Source organism: Haplochromis burtoni, unplaced genomic scaffold (assembly GCF_018398535.1).
Source record: "Haplochromis burtoni strain Fernald_Lab_line unplaced genomic scaffold, NCSU_Asbu1 Contig_4, whole genome shotgun sequence".
NCBI lineage: Eukaryota > Metazoa > Chordata > Actinopteri > Cichliformes > Cichlidae > Haplochromis > Haplochromis burtoni.
This window is the reverse complement of record NW_024582365.1, coordinates 4933633-4950754: the sequence shown is the minus strand read 5'-3', so window position 1 is coordinate 4950754 and position 17122 is coordinate 4933633. Positions and strand designations below refer to the sequence as shown.

The following is a 17122-nucleotide window of genomic DNA, read 5'->3' as shown; positions in this document are numbered from 1 at the left end:
ACACACACACACACACACACACACACACACACACACACACACACACAGGGGATTCTTTAATCATAAAAGACATAACTTTAATACGAATTTTTAAAAAATTTAGTTTCATTACTGTGCACTCACAGGAAGTAATAACCAACAGAGTTCCTGACACCGCTTGTTAGGATTTATTTGTTTAAGATATGCAATTACTCTACATTTCTGTGAGAAATATTCCTGTTGGATTAGGATTCACCCACATGTTCGTCAGATAATTTCTTGCTGGTCATGCAGAACTGACAGCACAAGACAGGCGTTATCTCCTAAAGGACATCTGCTCACTCTGTTTACACAGTCCCCATCCGAGACCAGGAGGTTAATCTAATCATAAAACTGCACAAGAGGCCCAGCTTCCTGTTCAGTAACGTCAGTAATGAGCAGGGATGTTCGGGCTTCCTGGAAGACTATCCTCTATCCCCTCAGCTGAAGATTTTTGTTTTGATAAGCTTGTTTTTTCCCATTACAGCACGGCAGCTTCTGACACCGTTTTCCTTCATGAAAGAATACTTTAATGTTCAGTATATACACGTTTAATATTATATAGTTTCATATTGCAATATTTTTCCAGCTATAAAATACTTTGATTTCCACACACGATTTCAATTAATACTTGACAATTTCGGTTTTGTAAATGAATTCTGATCTCAGGAAAGAATAAAGAGCAGTCTTTGTTGCAAACCAGTCCAAATTACATAGTAATCAAAAGTTTTTGGAAGGTAATTTTCCCAGCCTCGCATTAGTTTAAGTATTCGTTTTTCAATTACTCTTTCAATCAAATCAGTTAATATCCTGTGGCGCTGGTCTCGTTTTCTGAGGAGTTTACTTGACTGCTGTGAGTCTGCCAGTATCTACAAACACATCCTTTTAAATGGTTATGAAACAAACTTGGCTAAGCTTTCAATTTTGTTGTAAGCTCTTCAGCATTTGCAGTTACAAATTTATTGGTTTAACGCAATGTCAAAGAGCTGGATTGGGTTTCTCCCTTCTCTTTAGCACCAGAGATCAATAGATGTCCCTCATTTCATTAAGGCTCTCCTTGCTAAGCTCTTAAAACCTGCCCTCAAAAGATAGATCGGACTAACACTGCAATGTGTCGCATGTTGATGATCAATAGCATGCTTGTTTCTGGTTTCATGCTTTCTACAGTGAACACTCGATTTGTTAAAGATTATAATGATGAATCCTTTACTGCTTTGTTTAAAGCATAAACAGTGCAGAAAAATGGCCAAATGTTGGACATACCATAGATGCACATATGAGCAGGAATGTTTTATATATCATCTCTAATGGAACTGCCCAGAGACAAAGCCCTTGAAGAGGTAGCCATGCAGTGCTTTAATATTGCCTGGGCTTCTGGCCAATAAATGGAAGATTAATCTTTAGAAAGGCAATAGAAAACAGCTTCCATCAAACTTGGAACTGGACACACCATTGGTGGGATTGTAATGGAGGTTTCCAGAGCCTGTTTTTCATTAAAGACTTATAAAGGCTTATTGGTATCATGTATGATCAGCAGAAAAAATGCCATATTAGCTTAAGAGGAGGCTTTTCGGAGCGAATGCTCTATACCAGATTGATTTGTAGTCTGTTGTTATGTGGATCATTTTATTTACTGAACTAAGTTAAACAGATGATGGCTTCATCTGTTCTTTGGAAAGAAATAATTTGAGAAATGGAGAGCGATTCACTGCGGTTATCGGTTATTGGAGATAAAGACCTCCAAACTGGCACTCTCTATCTCTCTTCACGTTCATTTTTCTTCACCTCTCTGTCCTTGTGCCACTTGGACCTCAGAGATGTAGAAACATACACAGACACACACAAAATGCTGCACCAAGCGTACTCCTCGGCTAATAACTGATGATTATCTGTCTCCTCTGCGTCTCCGCTATGTTCCAGGAACACTTCCTCGAGGTCATTCAGAACCAGGAGTTCCTGCTGCTCCCCACAGCTGAAATTGTTAAGCTGCTCTCCAGCGATGACATCAATGTTCCTGATGAAGAGACGATCTTCCAAGCTTTGATGATGTGGGTGAGGTATGATGTCCAGAATCGACAACAGGACCTCGGGGTGCTTCTTGCTTACATACGCCTACCCCTACTTCCTCCACAGGTGAGACAGCCGATCAGGACTGTAAGTCGCTTATGCTTGTGTTAGAGCTTGTGACTGATGATTCAGATGGTACAAGTCAGCTTGGCTTCATTACAGAAGGTGTGATTTGTGATCTTTGATACTCTGTCCAGGTTGTAACTCCTCATTTTATAACTTTGTTAACTTAAAATGAATAATGAAATGAATAGAAATAATAACTAACACAAACACAGTTTATGTGATGTAAAATTATGCTGTATTTCTGCAAGTAAGCACTGACTTACAACTTGGTCATCTTGATTTAAATAACCTAACAGGAAACAGATAAGCATTTTTGACAGATATGAAGCATGAACATATCTGTTTTTTTAAATGCTATTTTATTTTCACTGACAAATTGCTTTCCAAAAGTAATTATGCTCAAGTTATTTTTTTTTTTATTATCAGTATGCAGGAAAGTAACCTGCAGCATTATTGTTTGCAAAATGAAAAATATGTGGAAGATATGATACATAAGGTTTTTCATCCATGGCTTGGGAGATGCCATTTGCTGCGAGGCAAATAAACAACAGAAATGAATCATTGTTTTTTTTTTCTTCTCAAAACTGGTAAAGTTTTTTTTAAGTCTCGCAGGCATAGCGGTATCAATGAATAAATGCAAAAATATATGAAAGTGAAATGTCTGAGAAAACCCACATAAAAAGCAACTTCACTGCAGTTTCTGTAATGTGCGGAAATGTAAGAGTGCTACTATTTCTCAGAATAGAAAGAAAAGTTTAGCTCTTCTGCAGTGCATTTACAAAAAAGAAGTAAAATCATTAAAATACAGTGTGTTTGTTATGTCTTTGCTGTTTTATCTAATTGCAATAATTTATATAGTGACTTCCTTTAAAGTAATAGTTTGATGATAGACAAAGATTAGATAATTTTGTTTCTGCTTTCACCCCATTTTAATTAAAACATATCATAATCTTAATTTTCAATGCTGTTTTGCAGTTATATATATATATATATATGACATATTTTCCAAAGGGATTTAAAATCTACACATTATATTACAAATACCATTCCACAACAGAGATTTCTATAAATACCATAAACATTAGAAATTTTCGGCACACATTATAATGCAGCTAATTTTTATTTTCTTGAAATATAGCTCCTTGCAGATCTGGAAAACAACAAGATGTTCTCTGATGATCTGGAATGTCAAAAGCTGCTAATGGAAGCCATGAAGTATCACCTTCTACCTGAAAGACGCCCAATGTTTCAGAGCCCAAGAACAAAACCTAGGAAATCCACTGTTGGTGCACTTTATGCTGTCGGAGGAATGGATGCTACCAAAGGTATCCGACATAGCAACTTACTGAAAAGACTCTGAAGATGGCTTTGCCAGATGTATAAAAAAGAGAGAGCTAGCTTATACACAATTGTTCTAAGTGTATGGCAACACAGGTTATCTAAATTGCGGTATTTTGTTTTATTTCAGGCTCTACCACCATAGAGAAGTATGACTTGCGAACAAACACTTGGGTCCAGGTTGGAGTCATGAATGGGCGCCGGCTGCAGTTTGGTGTGGCAGTGATAGATAATAAGTTGTACGTGGTTGGAGGGAGAGATGGACTGAAGACGTCCAACATGGTGGAGTGCTATAACCCCATCAGCAAAGTGTGGTCCACCATGCCCCCAATGTCAACACACAGACATGGGCTTGGTGAGTGATTGGCATATAACTGGCCAACAGCATATTGTTATTTACATTGGCATTCATGCATTTTTAGTAGCATTGGTACTATGTCTGTGTTCTGAAACTTACTTGCCTTTCCATGCACATACATGGAAAGAATAATGTAGGAAAAACGTGCTATACTTCTTTTTCAAATGGAAAGCTATAGGTAGGAAGAGCAGCAGCAAGCCTTCCATACAGAACAGAACAGGAAGCAGTGATAACAGCTCTGATGCTGGTTAAATCAGGCACAGTATAAAAGGAGGACCTAGGGTAGAGGTGGGTTGCAAAGTAGCTTGCAAATGCCCAACAACTGTAGGAAGTTAAAAAAATTTAAATAGCACATTGCAGATGAGATTTCCCAAATGAAAGCATTTCATCAGCTGAACTCTTTGCTATAGGCTGGCACTGAGATCATCTTATCTGCCAGGACTGTGGTTGAATTCAACTTTGTGACTTTGTCTTGAATATTATGCTGCCTAATGCCAACTAACTGGAATGATCATTTCATTACAAACTGCAACCCATCAATTTTCAAAAAAAAAAATTCATTAACTGCTTTTATTTCATGATGAAATTTTTTTTACAAAGACATAACACATATGGTTCTATATGTTTCAGGTTTCAGCTCAGTTAACCAAGCAGATTTTTTGAAACACCAAAGAGGATACATATTTAGTAAGGTCACAATTGGTAGGCTGTTAAGAATTTTTTTTTTTTTTTGACATATACCTTTGATATTTTTTCCATTCCACTATCAAAGCTTGGCAAGCTGTGCTGGCCCTGCTCTTCCTTACCCTTCCCTGCCCAATAAATCTCATATCAGAAGCATTTTGATTCACAGTTGAAACAGGTCTGGGTAACAGAGGAGGGAGATCTTGTCAAAGCATTCAGCTCACTCACACAGTGTGGTCGGAGGTATCAGCAAGCCCAGGAGATCACACTGTACAGATTACCTGCGCTGTCTTTGATCTTTCACGTACCAAATATCTCTTGGTGCTTTGCTTATCTTGTGCATATTTTCATTCTGAATATGTTTTAACTTAGTGTCTACCAACATCCCCGCATAGCCATTTCCTGCTGTGTGCTTTATGGGTAAAGAAAAGGAAAAAAACGTGTTGTTTTTTATCCCCAACCCACAAGCCAGTAATAAAAAGAAGCCTCACTACAAGACCAGTTTTCATTTGACAGTGTTTATGTCACTCGAGGTTCTCTGAATGCGGTCTTGTCCTCATGTTTCCTCTAAATAATTGAACTCTCACCAAAGGAAATAAGTGTTTTCATATAAAAATCCATTGTGCTAAAGCACCCTCTGCATTGACGCTGGTGGAAATAACCATTCCTATGTGACTGGGGGACGAGGAATAACAAAGCAGTTTTATAGTCTTCCTGTTTTCTGAATAGCTTTGGCCAGCTGGTTGACTCACTCTGCTCTGTTCTAAAATGAGAAACGTATCTTTGCTCAGACTCTCTAAGAATAACATTCACTTGGAAATCTTTGGACTTCTTTCACTGATTATTCTCTTAGATGTGTTTAAGGTTTCTGTGTTCGAATACCTTTTTCATGTAATTTTGGCAAAAATGTTTGTTTCATTTAACCTCAGTGAGGTAAACACATGAACATTTGAAACAACTTAATATAATTATGCAGACAAAATCACACATGATCGAAACACGCATATAAAATATTAAATATTCTCTTTATTTCGTTATATTTATAGTAGCAAATATTTATAGCGTTTGATTTTTCCATATGCAGTATCTAATGGGACAATTCATCTTATTTATCTTTACAGCATTAATTGTTTGGATAGCATTCATTTCTTATTTCTATTTCTGCAGGTATTGCTGTGCTGGAGGGTCCCATGTATGCCGTAGGAGGCCATGACGGCTGGAGCTATCTCAACACAGTGGAGCGCTGGGACCCACAGGCCAGACAGTGGAACTACGTGGCCAGCATGTCGACACCACGGAGCACTATGGGAGTCACAGCACTTAATGGAAAGTAAGTTGCTATGACCCCCATCTTTATCTAACCTGTTTGATTATCCCATCATAGCCTTTTAATTAAAATGTGCAACCTTAAACTTTAATGCAAAGTGTGCTATTGTATTTCCGCTTGCCTGCCTCTGAAGCCATTGCCCTCTGCAAATTAGTACTAAGAAGGCAGACATTTGCAGGCAATTCACACTTAAAAAGGAAGCCTAATTGGAGTATGCTCTTTTTTTAGGGTGCTGCCGTCCATAAATTCTACTTTTCTACTTGACTGAAGTAAACTTGCATATAAGGATAGCACAGTTAGTCTTTATTCCTGCACCTCTTAGTCAGTTTTAGCTATTGATTTGCTGGAACAAATGTTTTTGCAGGCAGTAAACTTGCAGCTGGATTTGAGCATGAAATAAAACAAGCATGGTTGTGTAACTCACAGTGCAGTGGTCCAGGAAAAGCTGGAGCACAGTATTAATGCACTATTAGTTCGACAACATTATACTTCCTTTGTGGTCTGCGTCAGATAAACTCCAAGGTGGCTGTGCAACAGTGCAGCTCGGAGCAAAGGCTGCTCTGATTAGTGTGGTAATTTATACAGTATAATCTAGACTCCATAAATGCAAAACACTTGATGTATTTGTATGTATTAAATACCTTACAACACAATTTAAAAGTAAATTAGGCAAATAACAGACCAGCTTTCGGCCTAATTTGAATATGTTTGTGTGCTGAAGTAGAAAAGAAGCTGCTGCTCCTTTGAGCTACAAGCTACATTTAACCCACTGATGTTATCTTTTCTTATCTAAGAAAACTATCTTTGAAAAACGTTCTGCTCAGCACCGTAAAATCTACAATCTGTCTTACTATCACTGTTCTGATAATGTTTAGATAACAATTCTGTTTCGAAGCACGCAGCGGCTACTCATTTGTCGAATATTTGTTCATAATTTTGCTTAATTTACTCGAATCTTTCAGACTATTTGCAGTTGGTGGTCGAGATGGAAGCTCCTGTCTTAGATCGATGGAGTGCTTTGATCCACACACCAACAAGTGGAGCATGTGTGCACCAATGACCAAGAGACGAGGAGGAGTGGGTGTAGCAACATACAACAACTTCCTGTACGCCGTGGGAGGACACGATGCCCCTGCTTCCAACCACTGTTCTAGACTCTCCGATTGTGTTGAGAGGTCAGTAAATGCACGTCCTCATCTCCAGAGTACACAGAAGACAATGGTGTGTTTGGACTGATGTTCATTGAACTCAGTAATGGGTGGGGTCAAGTTAGGAAAATTTCTCAAAGGAACATAAAGGAATTCCTCTTGATCCCCACCCTGTTCCTGCATTTGGAGACATGTCTGCATTACGCAATACCCTATTGTAGAGACCACTGTTGCTACACATGGTTTTATGTTATAGTATCTGGCACCATCTGGTGGCCACAATATCCTCTTTAGTCCAAACCTGAGGTAAACCCATTGGCGTGATTTAAATACACGTAACTGTTTTTTTTTTTGTTTGTTTTTTGGATAAAATACAGACATCATTTTTTCTAGGACATCACATTTTACTCAGATATTTATATATATATTCCCTCTTGTCATGGTGATGCACTGGTCAGTACTGTATAACTTTAGAGGTTTATACCTACTGGTTGAGTAGGTCCTTTCAAGAGGCTGAAACTCCAGATACACCCCTAGTACAAAGAACAACTTTACTGTTCTACCCACATGTTTCAGCCTGTAGCTGAAACAGCCTGTAGCATTCTGGTATTATGCAGTTCTTCCACGGTGACTGTGTCTCACAAAGATAAAAGGTTGTGCAAACAGAGTAGAGATGTCTGGCACAACTTTCAAGGTACACAGAGCAGAGCAAAAGTTGAAAGCGGTACAGTGTTGTTCTTCCACGAAGAGCAAGTCTAAAAAAGATAAAATGTTGCAAGGCTACAGGCTGAAATCTGCTGGTCAGGCAATAAAGTTGTTCTTCATACCGCATGTGTTGCTGGAGCTTCAACCTCTTTAAACTTTTGTTCTTTTCTTTGCACCTTATTAGCAGATGAAGTTGTGAGTAGAAGTTTTCAGTCTTCAGTCTTCCTCCTACAGTCCAAACACACATTTGGTAGATTAAGTGGTGATTATGTACTTGTGTATATGGTAGTGTGTAGTTCTCTGTCTCTCTGTGTTAGCCCTGTGACCTGTTCAAGATGTACCTTGCCTCTTTAACTTTGCCAACTGGGATAAGTTGGATGAGCCGTTACAAGAACAGGCAGTTATTCATCTGTTAAATTCAAATATAGAATGTAGTACCTGCTCAGCTGCATTATCATGTGATCGTGGCTGTTTCACATTTTCGATATACATTGTTACTGATGTACTTTTAACAAGCAGCACACAATACTTAATAATAACAACCACAATTCACACTTTTTTCCCATAGTGGACGGATTTTTAAACATTTGAGTGACTGTTTTGTTCATAAGCATAAAAAGTAAATCAAATGATGCCTCTTAACTTCCAATATGGACAAACAGATGAAAAAAAATCTTTCTGTGGAAAATTCTGTCTGATGAGTCAAGTTCTCCCTGGTCCAAGCATCTGCCAGCTGCTTTTGGAAAGACAGCTTTGTCTTTTGCTTTAATGTTTCACTTTAGTTCTCTGTGACCATTCAGACATCTGTGATTAAACAGGAGGAACATAAGGCCGTTCCAATTAGTGGGGATGAGATGCTGTTAGACTGACTGAGTAAATGAACTTTTAGAGAAAATGTTGTTTCGCCATACTGAGTAATGTAATGCAAGGCCAGTTGTTCAACCAAATATTTTAATTACAGGTATGACCCAAAGACGGACACCTGGACCACCGTGGCTCCCCTCAGTGTTCCCCGGGATGCGGTTGGTGTTTGCCTGCTGGGTGACAGACTTTATGCAGTGGGCGGATATGACGGCCAGTCGTATTTGAACACTGTGGAGTCCTACGATGCACAGAACAATGAGTGGACTGAGGTAATTGCATTAACTCAATTTAATGAAACTGCAAAAACAAAGTTATGAAATATATTCCTACTATTTTAGATTAGGAAAAGTATGAAAAAAATCCAGCGGAGAAAAATAAATAGTTTAAAAAGTTATAAAAAGAATAAAACTTTAATAGAACTGCAGATATTTTGCTAGAACAGTTACAACCAACATCACCGCTTCAGTTAAATCTGAAGTGACTGAAGCCTATCAATATTTTATAGTTGCTTTTCTTTTTGCATGTTTTTTTGGTTTAAATCTCGACCCTTTGACCTCCTTACCAGCATGAAGTAAAACAGGATTTTTTTAAAAAGCCATCCTTACATGAAAGACTGATGTGTACCTCTCTGTCTTCCTGTAGGAGGTCCCTCTTAACATTGGCAGGGCAGGCGCCTGTGTGGTGGTGGTGAAATTGCCTTGAGCGTTTTGTCTCAAAACAGCATGGGTAACAAATGAGGGAGCAGCAAAGAAGAGTGGACAAACAAAACAACAGATCAAGGACAGTTCCTTTGAGAGTCATGCTTTTATTTTTTCTTACTTTAACTCGCCTCTCCAGAATTTTCAGAGGGAAACACAGACAGAGCCTTGCCCATAAACCAGTGTTGCTATCATTAGTGGACATGCCTGCCCACTGGGAAGGACTTGTTCAGAAACTGGAATGCACTGCACATTCTTCACATTCTCGACCAATCAAGAATTTTCATAGACTCAGCCAAACTGCGGAGAATCAGCGCCAGGCCCTTGTTGTACGGCTTTGTTATACTAGTTTTATGAAAAGTGATGTGAATGTCTGCAAGATTACATTTAAAACTTACAGTCTGAACAAATAAGCCAAACTCCAGGTTAGTTTACATTTCTACGCAAACATTTCGTACCAGTACCATCTCACACAATATATTTTTGGGATTAAATCTCCATTTATAGCCACTATAATGAAAATTGTTGTAACAAATAGAAATAACCGTACCAGTGTCTTTCCTCATGGGTGGTCAGAATCACTTCTGAAGCATAGGAGACCACTGTGAACACTGAGGGTTGAAGTAAAGCAATGAAATGATCTTTTCTTTTCTGAATAAAATATTTAGACGTTTTATTGCTTTTATTTTGCTTTTTTTAAGCCTGTAGCTAAAAAACACCAAAGTCATTTGCTTGTTTTAGATGTCTTGTTACTAGTTACATGTTCTAAAGGTTTACAAATTTGTGAATTACAGAAAAATATATCATATTGATATTTCACATTGCTGTACAGATTTTTGTGAACTTTCTGAAATGACATTTGTGTTTATAGGATCATGCCTAAACCAGCGCCCTCAGATCACTACAGTCATTGCTGTTCATTTGGCTTCCTTCCTGGGCATGCTAGCCGAGTGAATGTTTCGTTTGATTTACATAATATTATATATGACGATCATTACCGTCCTGTCTGTATTTTTAAGGATATAAGACCTTCTGAGTTACATAGATCTTTTTTTTTTCATCACAAACCCTTGCAGTGGAATCAGGTGCATCTAAACCAGCTATGTGAATCTATGACAGCTTTTATTTTACACGTTACCTGCAGCACTAGGAAACCTGATTGCCACAGCACTTCACTATTGCAAATGTTTCGAATTTTTACATTTGTAGTTGGTATATCTGTTTAGAAAAACGAAACATTACGACCTTCTTCTTAATAATTTGTAACTGTAATTCGAACACGTTCTGGGGCCAAATGCTAATGTTTTTATCATAATTTTGTACAGCATGAGAACCAATAAATAAACTGACTTCAGTCTTCTCTGCATGATCAAATCCATGTTTAGAGCTGTGGCCCCACACCGGGCACATTTTCATTACTCTTGTTGTTCTGCTTCAAGTAAACATAACCGATTCTTTGACTAAACAGGCTTGGAAGCTGCTTTGATGTCTGTCAGCGTTAACCTTAGTTTTGCTTTCACTGCAGTGCCCTCTTCTTAAATCAAGCAAGCATGTTTGTTGATATTGCTGTGTTTTTTCAATCTCCTATCAACAGAATGAGGACCAAATGCTTTTGCTTGCCTTTGTTTTTTCCCCATTGTTTACCCTTCAAATAGTCCCTTCAACCCACCATCCTCTAGCTTGTTTGGTAAGATTTCAATCACTTTCGCATACATAATATTGGCTTATGTGTCCACGTGTGCACTTTTTTTTTTTTTTTTAAATTTTCAGGAACCTGTTGGTGATTTTAAAATACACAGCATATTAGACACATAACAGGAAAAAAATCCCTTTTGCACTTTCCTTTTTTTCACGTAATGTAAAGATTAATCATCTTCTCTAGCTTTCTATTTTTGTTTATCTGCATCTTTTCCTGCCGAGCTCATGAGGGAAATCAATAAAAGGATAATAGCTTTGATCTAAACTCACCTCTCAAAGTAAAATGTAGAATTCCTCAGTATATATCTGTACATTAATTTGAGATGCAGTGCTGTGGAAATATGGGGCCATGATGATTAGAATTACTTTATTCAATTTGGTCCTGCGAAGATTGCAACAAGATGCAAATATACAGAATTTCTGTATACTCATCTTATAGTTTACCTCAGTATTGCCTAATCTTTAACAGCACCGTCAGACTAAGCTGCTTTGCCAAGTCAATCTAGTAATAGGTTAACAGCTGCAGTACACACATGGATACACACTGAATTGGCTACGTGACTGAACTAAGATCCACTGCCTCAAATCAAAATTTAATTCTAGTTTCAAGGGCCCAAGAAAATGTGTTTGTGCCACAACATGTTGCTGAACACCTCTGGAAAAATATATAAAATATTAAGATCCCAATGGGTGGAGTAGCTTGACTGTTTCTGAGCTCAGCCGAGATTCGTGCAGTTTTCAATGCAGATTTAAACAATGAAATGTTTAAATTCGCATTCATTTAGCTGAAATGCAATGTTTAGCATTTTCACGCTGCACATTTCCATGCTGACTCTACTCGAATACATGCTTTGTTGCCTGGTTCCTCTGCTTCTGAAGCATTGCGAAAGAGCCGATAAAACATGTATGACTTATAAAATGTGCTTAAAGCTCTGAGAAAAAGACAAGTGGATTGTATGCACCATGAGAAAGCACAGCACAAGGTAGTAATGGGGGATCAGTTTGCAGTGCACATGTTCCAAAAAGCATTTGCAATGCAATATTTAATTCACTGTTTTCTCAATGAGGTTTAGAGACAAAATATGGAATATGCATCCCTTGCTTGAGTTTTGTTCCACCAGTATCCTGCACGCATACTGTATGCTCTTGTACGGTGAGGTAATTCTATCATAAATTATCAAGAGAGGGTGCTGTTGCACTGCAGAGGATCTACTTACTAAGGCTAATGGCAAATCAAAATCTCCAATACCATTACTGTTCATAATAAATGTCAACCGGCATTAAGGATGCCAAGGACAAATACTTGAGCTAATAACCCTGCATAATTATTGAGACATGATGATGAAATGTTTGGAAATTGGATGTTAAGGCAACTTGTTCTCTTACCTTCGAATGAGCGTTTTGCTGAGTTTTAAGGGGAGCTTGAAGCTTCTGAACGAGATGAGTTCTGACTTGTCAGGTTTTAAAAGGATTTTGGCTTCACAAAAGTTTGAACAATGTCTCATAATTGTGTGACAAAGCTTGACAGACTGTTCTATTTTTTTCCTTTAGGTCTGTGCCTAGCTTTTGGGGGATATATATATATATATATATATAGTTCTAGGACTGAAGAAGCAGCTTTCCCTCATATTTTATTCTTTTTGTGACAGCAAACAGAGATGGAAAGGGATGGGAGAAAGATGCAACAACACAGCATGAGTTGCAAACATTTTACTATATTGATTGTTGGTTGCGGAGACAGAGTATGTTTACAAAGTTTCTTTCTTATATAATAAGTATTTTTTGGATTTAGGGGACATTCGAGTTCTTGTAAGTCATAAACCACTGCATCACAAACATAAAATCTTACACAGAGAGAACTGTGGATTTTGCCAAACACATTTTTCTCCAGAGAAATAATTTTACTGCATAATTGTTTTCTGTCAAAATATAGTCTGATAACTTCAGAACGAATCAGTTAGCCTAATACTAAATGAAGAATTTCTGGGAAAAAAAGAAAGGATTTTGACGGCTTATATGTCAAAACACAGTGTTCTTAAAAGACTGAGAATGAAAAAAAAACAGCATGCGAGAGATCTTCACCACGGGGACTAAAGACTAGATGGATCCCTCTACAAGTGCCACAACAAACTGTCAACTTAGAATAAGATTGTCCCGTCAAGCGTGCTTAAATAAGCCTGTTAACATGGCACTTTTGACATGTTGCAATGGAGTGCCATGTCAGGCAAAATGGTATGCCTTCTCTTCCCAGGTGATGGCAAATTGATTTTACACTGCAACAATTTTTTGTCAAACGACTGAATTCAGCAAGAGACGATGTATTTAACACATCACACGGGCAGCAGGACAATATCTAACCGCTGAGATGTGTGTTCATTTTCAGATAACAATCCAGGTGAGCTTGAAAAATCACCCGCTCGAGAATGCACGTACGCTACAAACTACAGCCTTTTAGTGACACTGACAGTGATAAAGTAGTTAGCTGAGCTTTTATGAGTCCAGCACTGATACAGAGAGTGACAGTTGCTTTTCAGGCTGATCAAAGGCAGCAGACAAGTGCTGTAGAACGTTTCTCCCTCTATCCTCCCCCCAAACCCTGTCTCTATCTAATGATAGTTGAATACATTGTCATCTCATTATCTTTGAAGAGGGGAAAGATCCCTCCCGTATGAGTGGGCACTGTGTCTCTTGCCATCAGTCGGGCCCTAAAATTGGTGAAGCGCATTCCCGTCTCATTATGTTGAGTGAGAAATATCAGACACATCCCATCTGCCTAACGCCTTCCACACACATGCTGCCATGCTTTAGCCATACAAGCTGGTACTGTTATGCTATAGTTCTATAATGCAGATATGAGACGGGTTCTCTAAGTGGATTTGGACAGCGCTGTTAAGGAAACCACTGCATGGTTAACTGTCTCAGTCCACCAACTTTCATGGGTGTCTTTTTTTTCTTTTTACAACAATAACCATCAAAGAGCCCTTGACTCTTCAAAATGCTTCTAGGCTGCATCTCACACCATCACTGATATTGCAGCATTTTGTGTCGTTTACTTCTTAATGGATTTTTTAGTACATGAAAGACAAAACACATTTACCTCCAATAAATAACACTTTTGCCAGTCCCTCCTGCAGGCCCTCCTAATTCAGACACACACACACACACACACACACACTAATATATATAATAATATATATAATATATATATTATATAAGAATATATATATTATATATTTATATTATATATATATATATATATATATATATATATATATATATATATATTAGGGGTGCAACGATATTCGTATCGATATTGAACCGTTCGATACAGTGCTTTCGGTTCGGTACGCATATGTATCGAACAATACAAAATTTTTAATTTATTTTATCAACTTTCCTTCTGACGATGCTGTCTGTGTTGAGCGCTCAGTGGATCTGCGCTCGACAGTGCAGCCTAGGCGGAGTAGTCGAACGCAGATTCACTGAGCGCAGGGCAAGCTAGCGAGACAGAAGTTAAGCTCTCCTTGCAACATGGCAAATTGAACCTCCCCCACCCTCATTCAGATCTGGCGTTTGGAACTATTTTGGTTTTCATGTGACGTATGACCCTGAAGGTAAGCGCGTCATGGACTAAAGTAAAACAGTATGTTGGATGTGCCACGCAATGCTCAATTACATGGGTGGGAACTAGTGTGTTAGCGCAGTTAGCTCGTTAACGTGTTGGCCGTCCAAGCAAATGTCCTAGATCTTGGTTCCACTTGCCTCTTACCCGTGACTTCAGTGGAAATTTCAAATTCAGGATCTGACACAGACTGATTCATGTCCTACACAGTTCTTACAAGTTCATAGAAATTTCTGTTCAATTAGAACCAAGTATTTGAGTTGATGATTGTAATTTTTATACAATGTTGTAATTTGTTTTTCAACAATTTTTTGATTAATGTTTTGTTTCCTTTACAATATTATACTTTAATGTATAATATTGTAAAGGAAACAAAACAGGAAACAAAACATCAATCAAAAAATTGCTCTCTTTTTTATTCGGGCTACTTAAATTTATTTTGGGCTACCAAAAACTGAAGAGTCCCTGCCCGAAGGGCTACCAGGGATTTTGAAATTTTGCGAGCCCTGAGATATATTTATTTTTTTAATTACTTTTTTGTTTCAGCAACATTAAATTTAAAAACTGTACTGGTTCACTCCCCGTCTACTCCTTGGTCGCTGGTCGCGAGTCCGCACAGCCGCGTCGAACGGCCTAGCAGGGCTTCTTTTGAGTTAAAATATATATTTATAATTTTAATAAATGACAAATTAAAAAGGCATGAACATTTTTTTTTGTATCGAAAAAATATCGAACCGTGACACCAAAGTATCGAACCGAACCGATCCGTGAATTTTGTGTATCGTTGCACCCCTAATATATATATGTATATATATGTGTGTGTATAATTGTTGGAGAATTAGGACACAGCGACAAGCTTCGTGGACAGATAATGACATCTTCAAATTAAGCAAGTTTTTCAATCAGACCTAGATACCTTGGTGACTATTGTATAATGAATGAAAGGCACTCAAATCAAAAAGTCAACAATAACTTGACACAAATGCCAAATTGGTCCCAGATTCTCTTGACTGACTCTAACAGATGTCATGGGCCGATTGCCAAAACATCTTATCGTGGACACAGTACAGTGAAACCACAACACTGATCTACATGATGGATGTCAGATCAAAATGAATCCAGCCATGGTTTTACCAGCTTTGAATTCATGCATGGGGAAGCCTGTCAGGGGCGAGAGATGATGTGGACGCTGGCTCTCACTGTTTGTCAAGATTTTACAACCCTCCCCCTCGCTACTCGTTTGAAGCTAGTCATCTGCTGTCTAGCAGCTTGCTGCCAATACGCCTGAGAATCTAGATTCAACATTTACGGACTTCTCACAGGAATGAATGCAATTAGACTGTTTTGTGGGTGTAAAGCATCCCTTTGCATACACCATGCAATCTATCATTTTAATGGGCCTCAACTTTCCCAGGGAACACACTTTAATTTGGTAACTGCACTTGTATATTCCTTATTTTATGTGTCTAATGCAGACAGCAAACTAGTCACCCATCAATGGCACATTTTTTTCACAGCAGTTTTGCTTCTTCGGAAGCTCGTATGGCATAAAGAAATACAAAACCTAACGCAGACCTTTGAAAGTTGAGCATCAAATGGTGTTTTGACATCAAATGGAATAATGAGAAAACATCAAGACCTGAAAAAGATCACATACGCAAGCAGCTCAATTCTTTAAATGAGATGTGTTGTTTGTTTTCTGACAGATACAGACATGAGAACAAAGTTGCTCTGTCCAACTCACTTTCTAAGTCTTTGCAGTAGCCATAATTCAGAGAACATCATGTCCACTTCAATAACACAAGCATAGCTCCTTGAAGGACACACACAATATATATTTTAACAGCTTTTTTCCTTATAAATCCTTGCAATAGGAGAAAAAAACCATCTAGCATTGCTTGTGTGCCACTCTTGTGTCTGCTATGCCTCTTACCCTATATGATCTTTCTCTGCACATTACTGCTGCCCGTGCAACGACCGCTTACGAATTGCCTCCAGAACTAAATCACTTCCTTTGTCAGACACGACTGCCTTTCTTTCCCAGACCCATTGCTTACTGCTATTGTTAGTGAAGATGAACAGCCCACGACAATTAAAGGTGTGGACCATTACTTCTGCTGTACGGAAGGTTAGACCTTATGCTTTACAGCCTGAGGGAGAACATCGGCATATCTTCATCTGTCATCCAGAGCCATAATGGAGAGCCTTGGAATGGATAAAGAGCCAACAAATGTCCAACACCCTGCAGACTTTGGGTCAGGCCTATGTGGGTTTGTCAGAGCTGAAGAATAGAGGGTGAGATTATAACAAAAACTTGACAAAACTCAGTTAAAAACATGTGGCCAACTGCAAACAAAAAACGGAGGTGGCAATTGTGCAGCAATTCTACATGTGCAACACAACAGAAATGTCCATGAATTAAACAGATAAATACTGTATGCTCAGAGTTTGGCTAACAGTCTGTATTTTTGATGCAATCAAAGTCAAAAAAAGAAAAATGTCACTCCCAGAATCTGAACCCCGATCTTA

The 17122-nt window shown here is 38.3% G+C and overlaps 1 protein-coding gene across 2 annotated transcripts in view; it reads left to right on the top strand.

Annotated features, from left to right (window-relative positions):
- The window catches only part of klhl4 (kelch-like family member 4), a 25532-nt gene extending 15201 nt beyond the window's left edge, over positions 1 to 10331 (top strand). For both annotated transcript variants that reach the window (XM_005913397.3, XM_005913398.3), the window contains 7 exons: positions 1939 to 2151; positions 3290 to 3476; positions 3620 to 3844; positions 5699 to 5861; positions 6821 to 7033; positions 8673 to 8844; positions 9218 to 10331. In XM_005913397.3, coding sequence (XP_005913459.1) covers positions 1939 to 2151; positions 3290 to 3476; positions 3620 to 3844; positions 5699 to 5861; positions 6821 to 7033; positions 8673 to 8844; positions 9218 to 9277 — 1233 coding nt within the window. In that variant the 3' untranslated portion in view covers positions 9278 to 10331. The remainder of the gene's footprint in view (positions 1 to 1938; positions 2152 to 3289; positions 3477 to 3619; positions 3845 to 5698; positions 5862 to 6820; positions 7034 to 8672; positions 8845 to 9217) is intronic.
- Positions 10332 to 17122: the final 6791 nt, after the last annotated feature.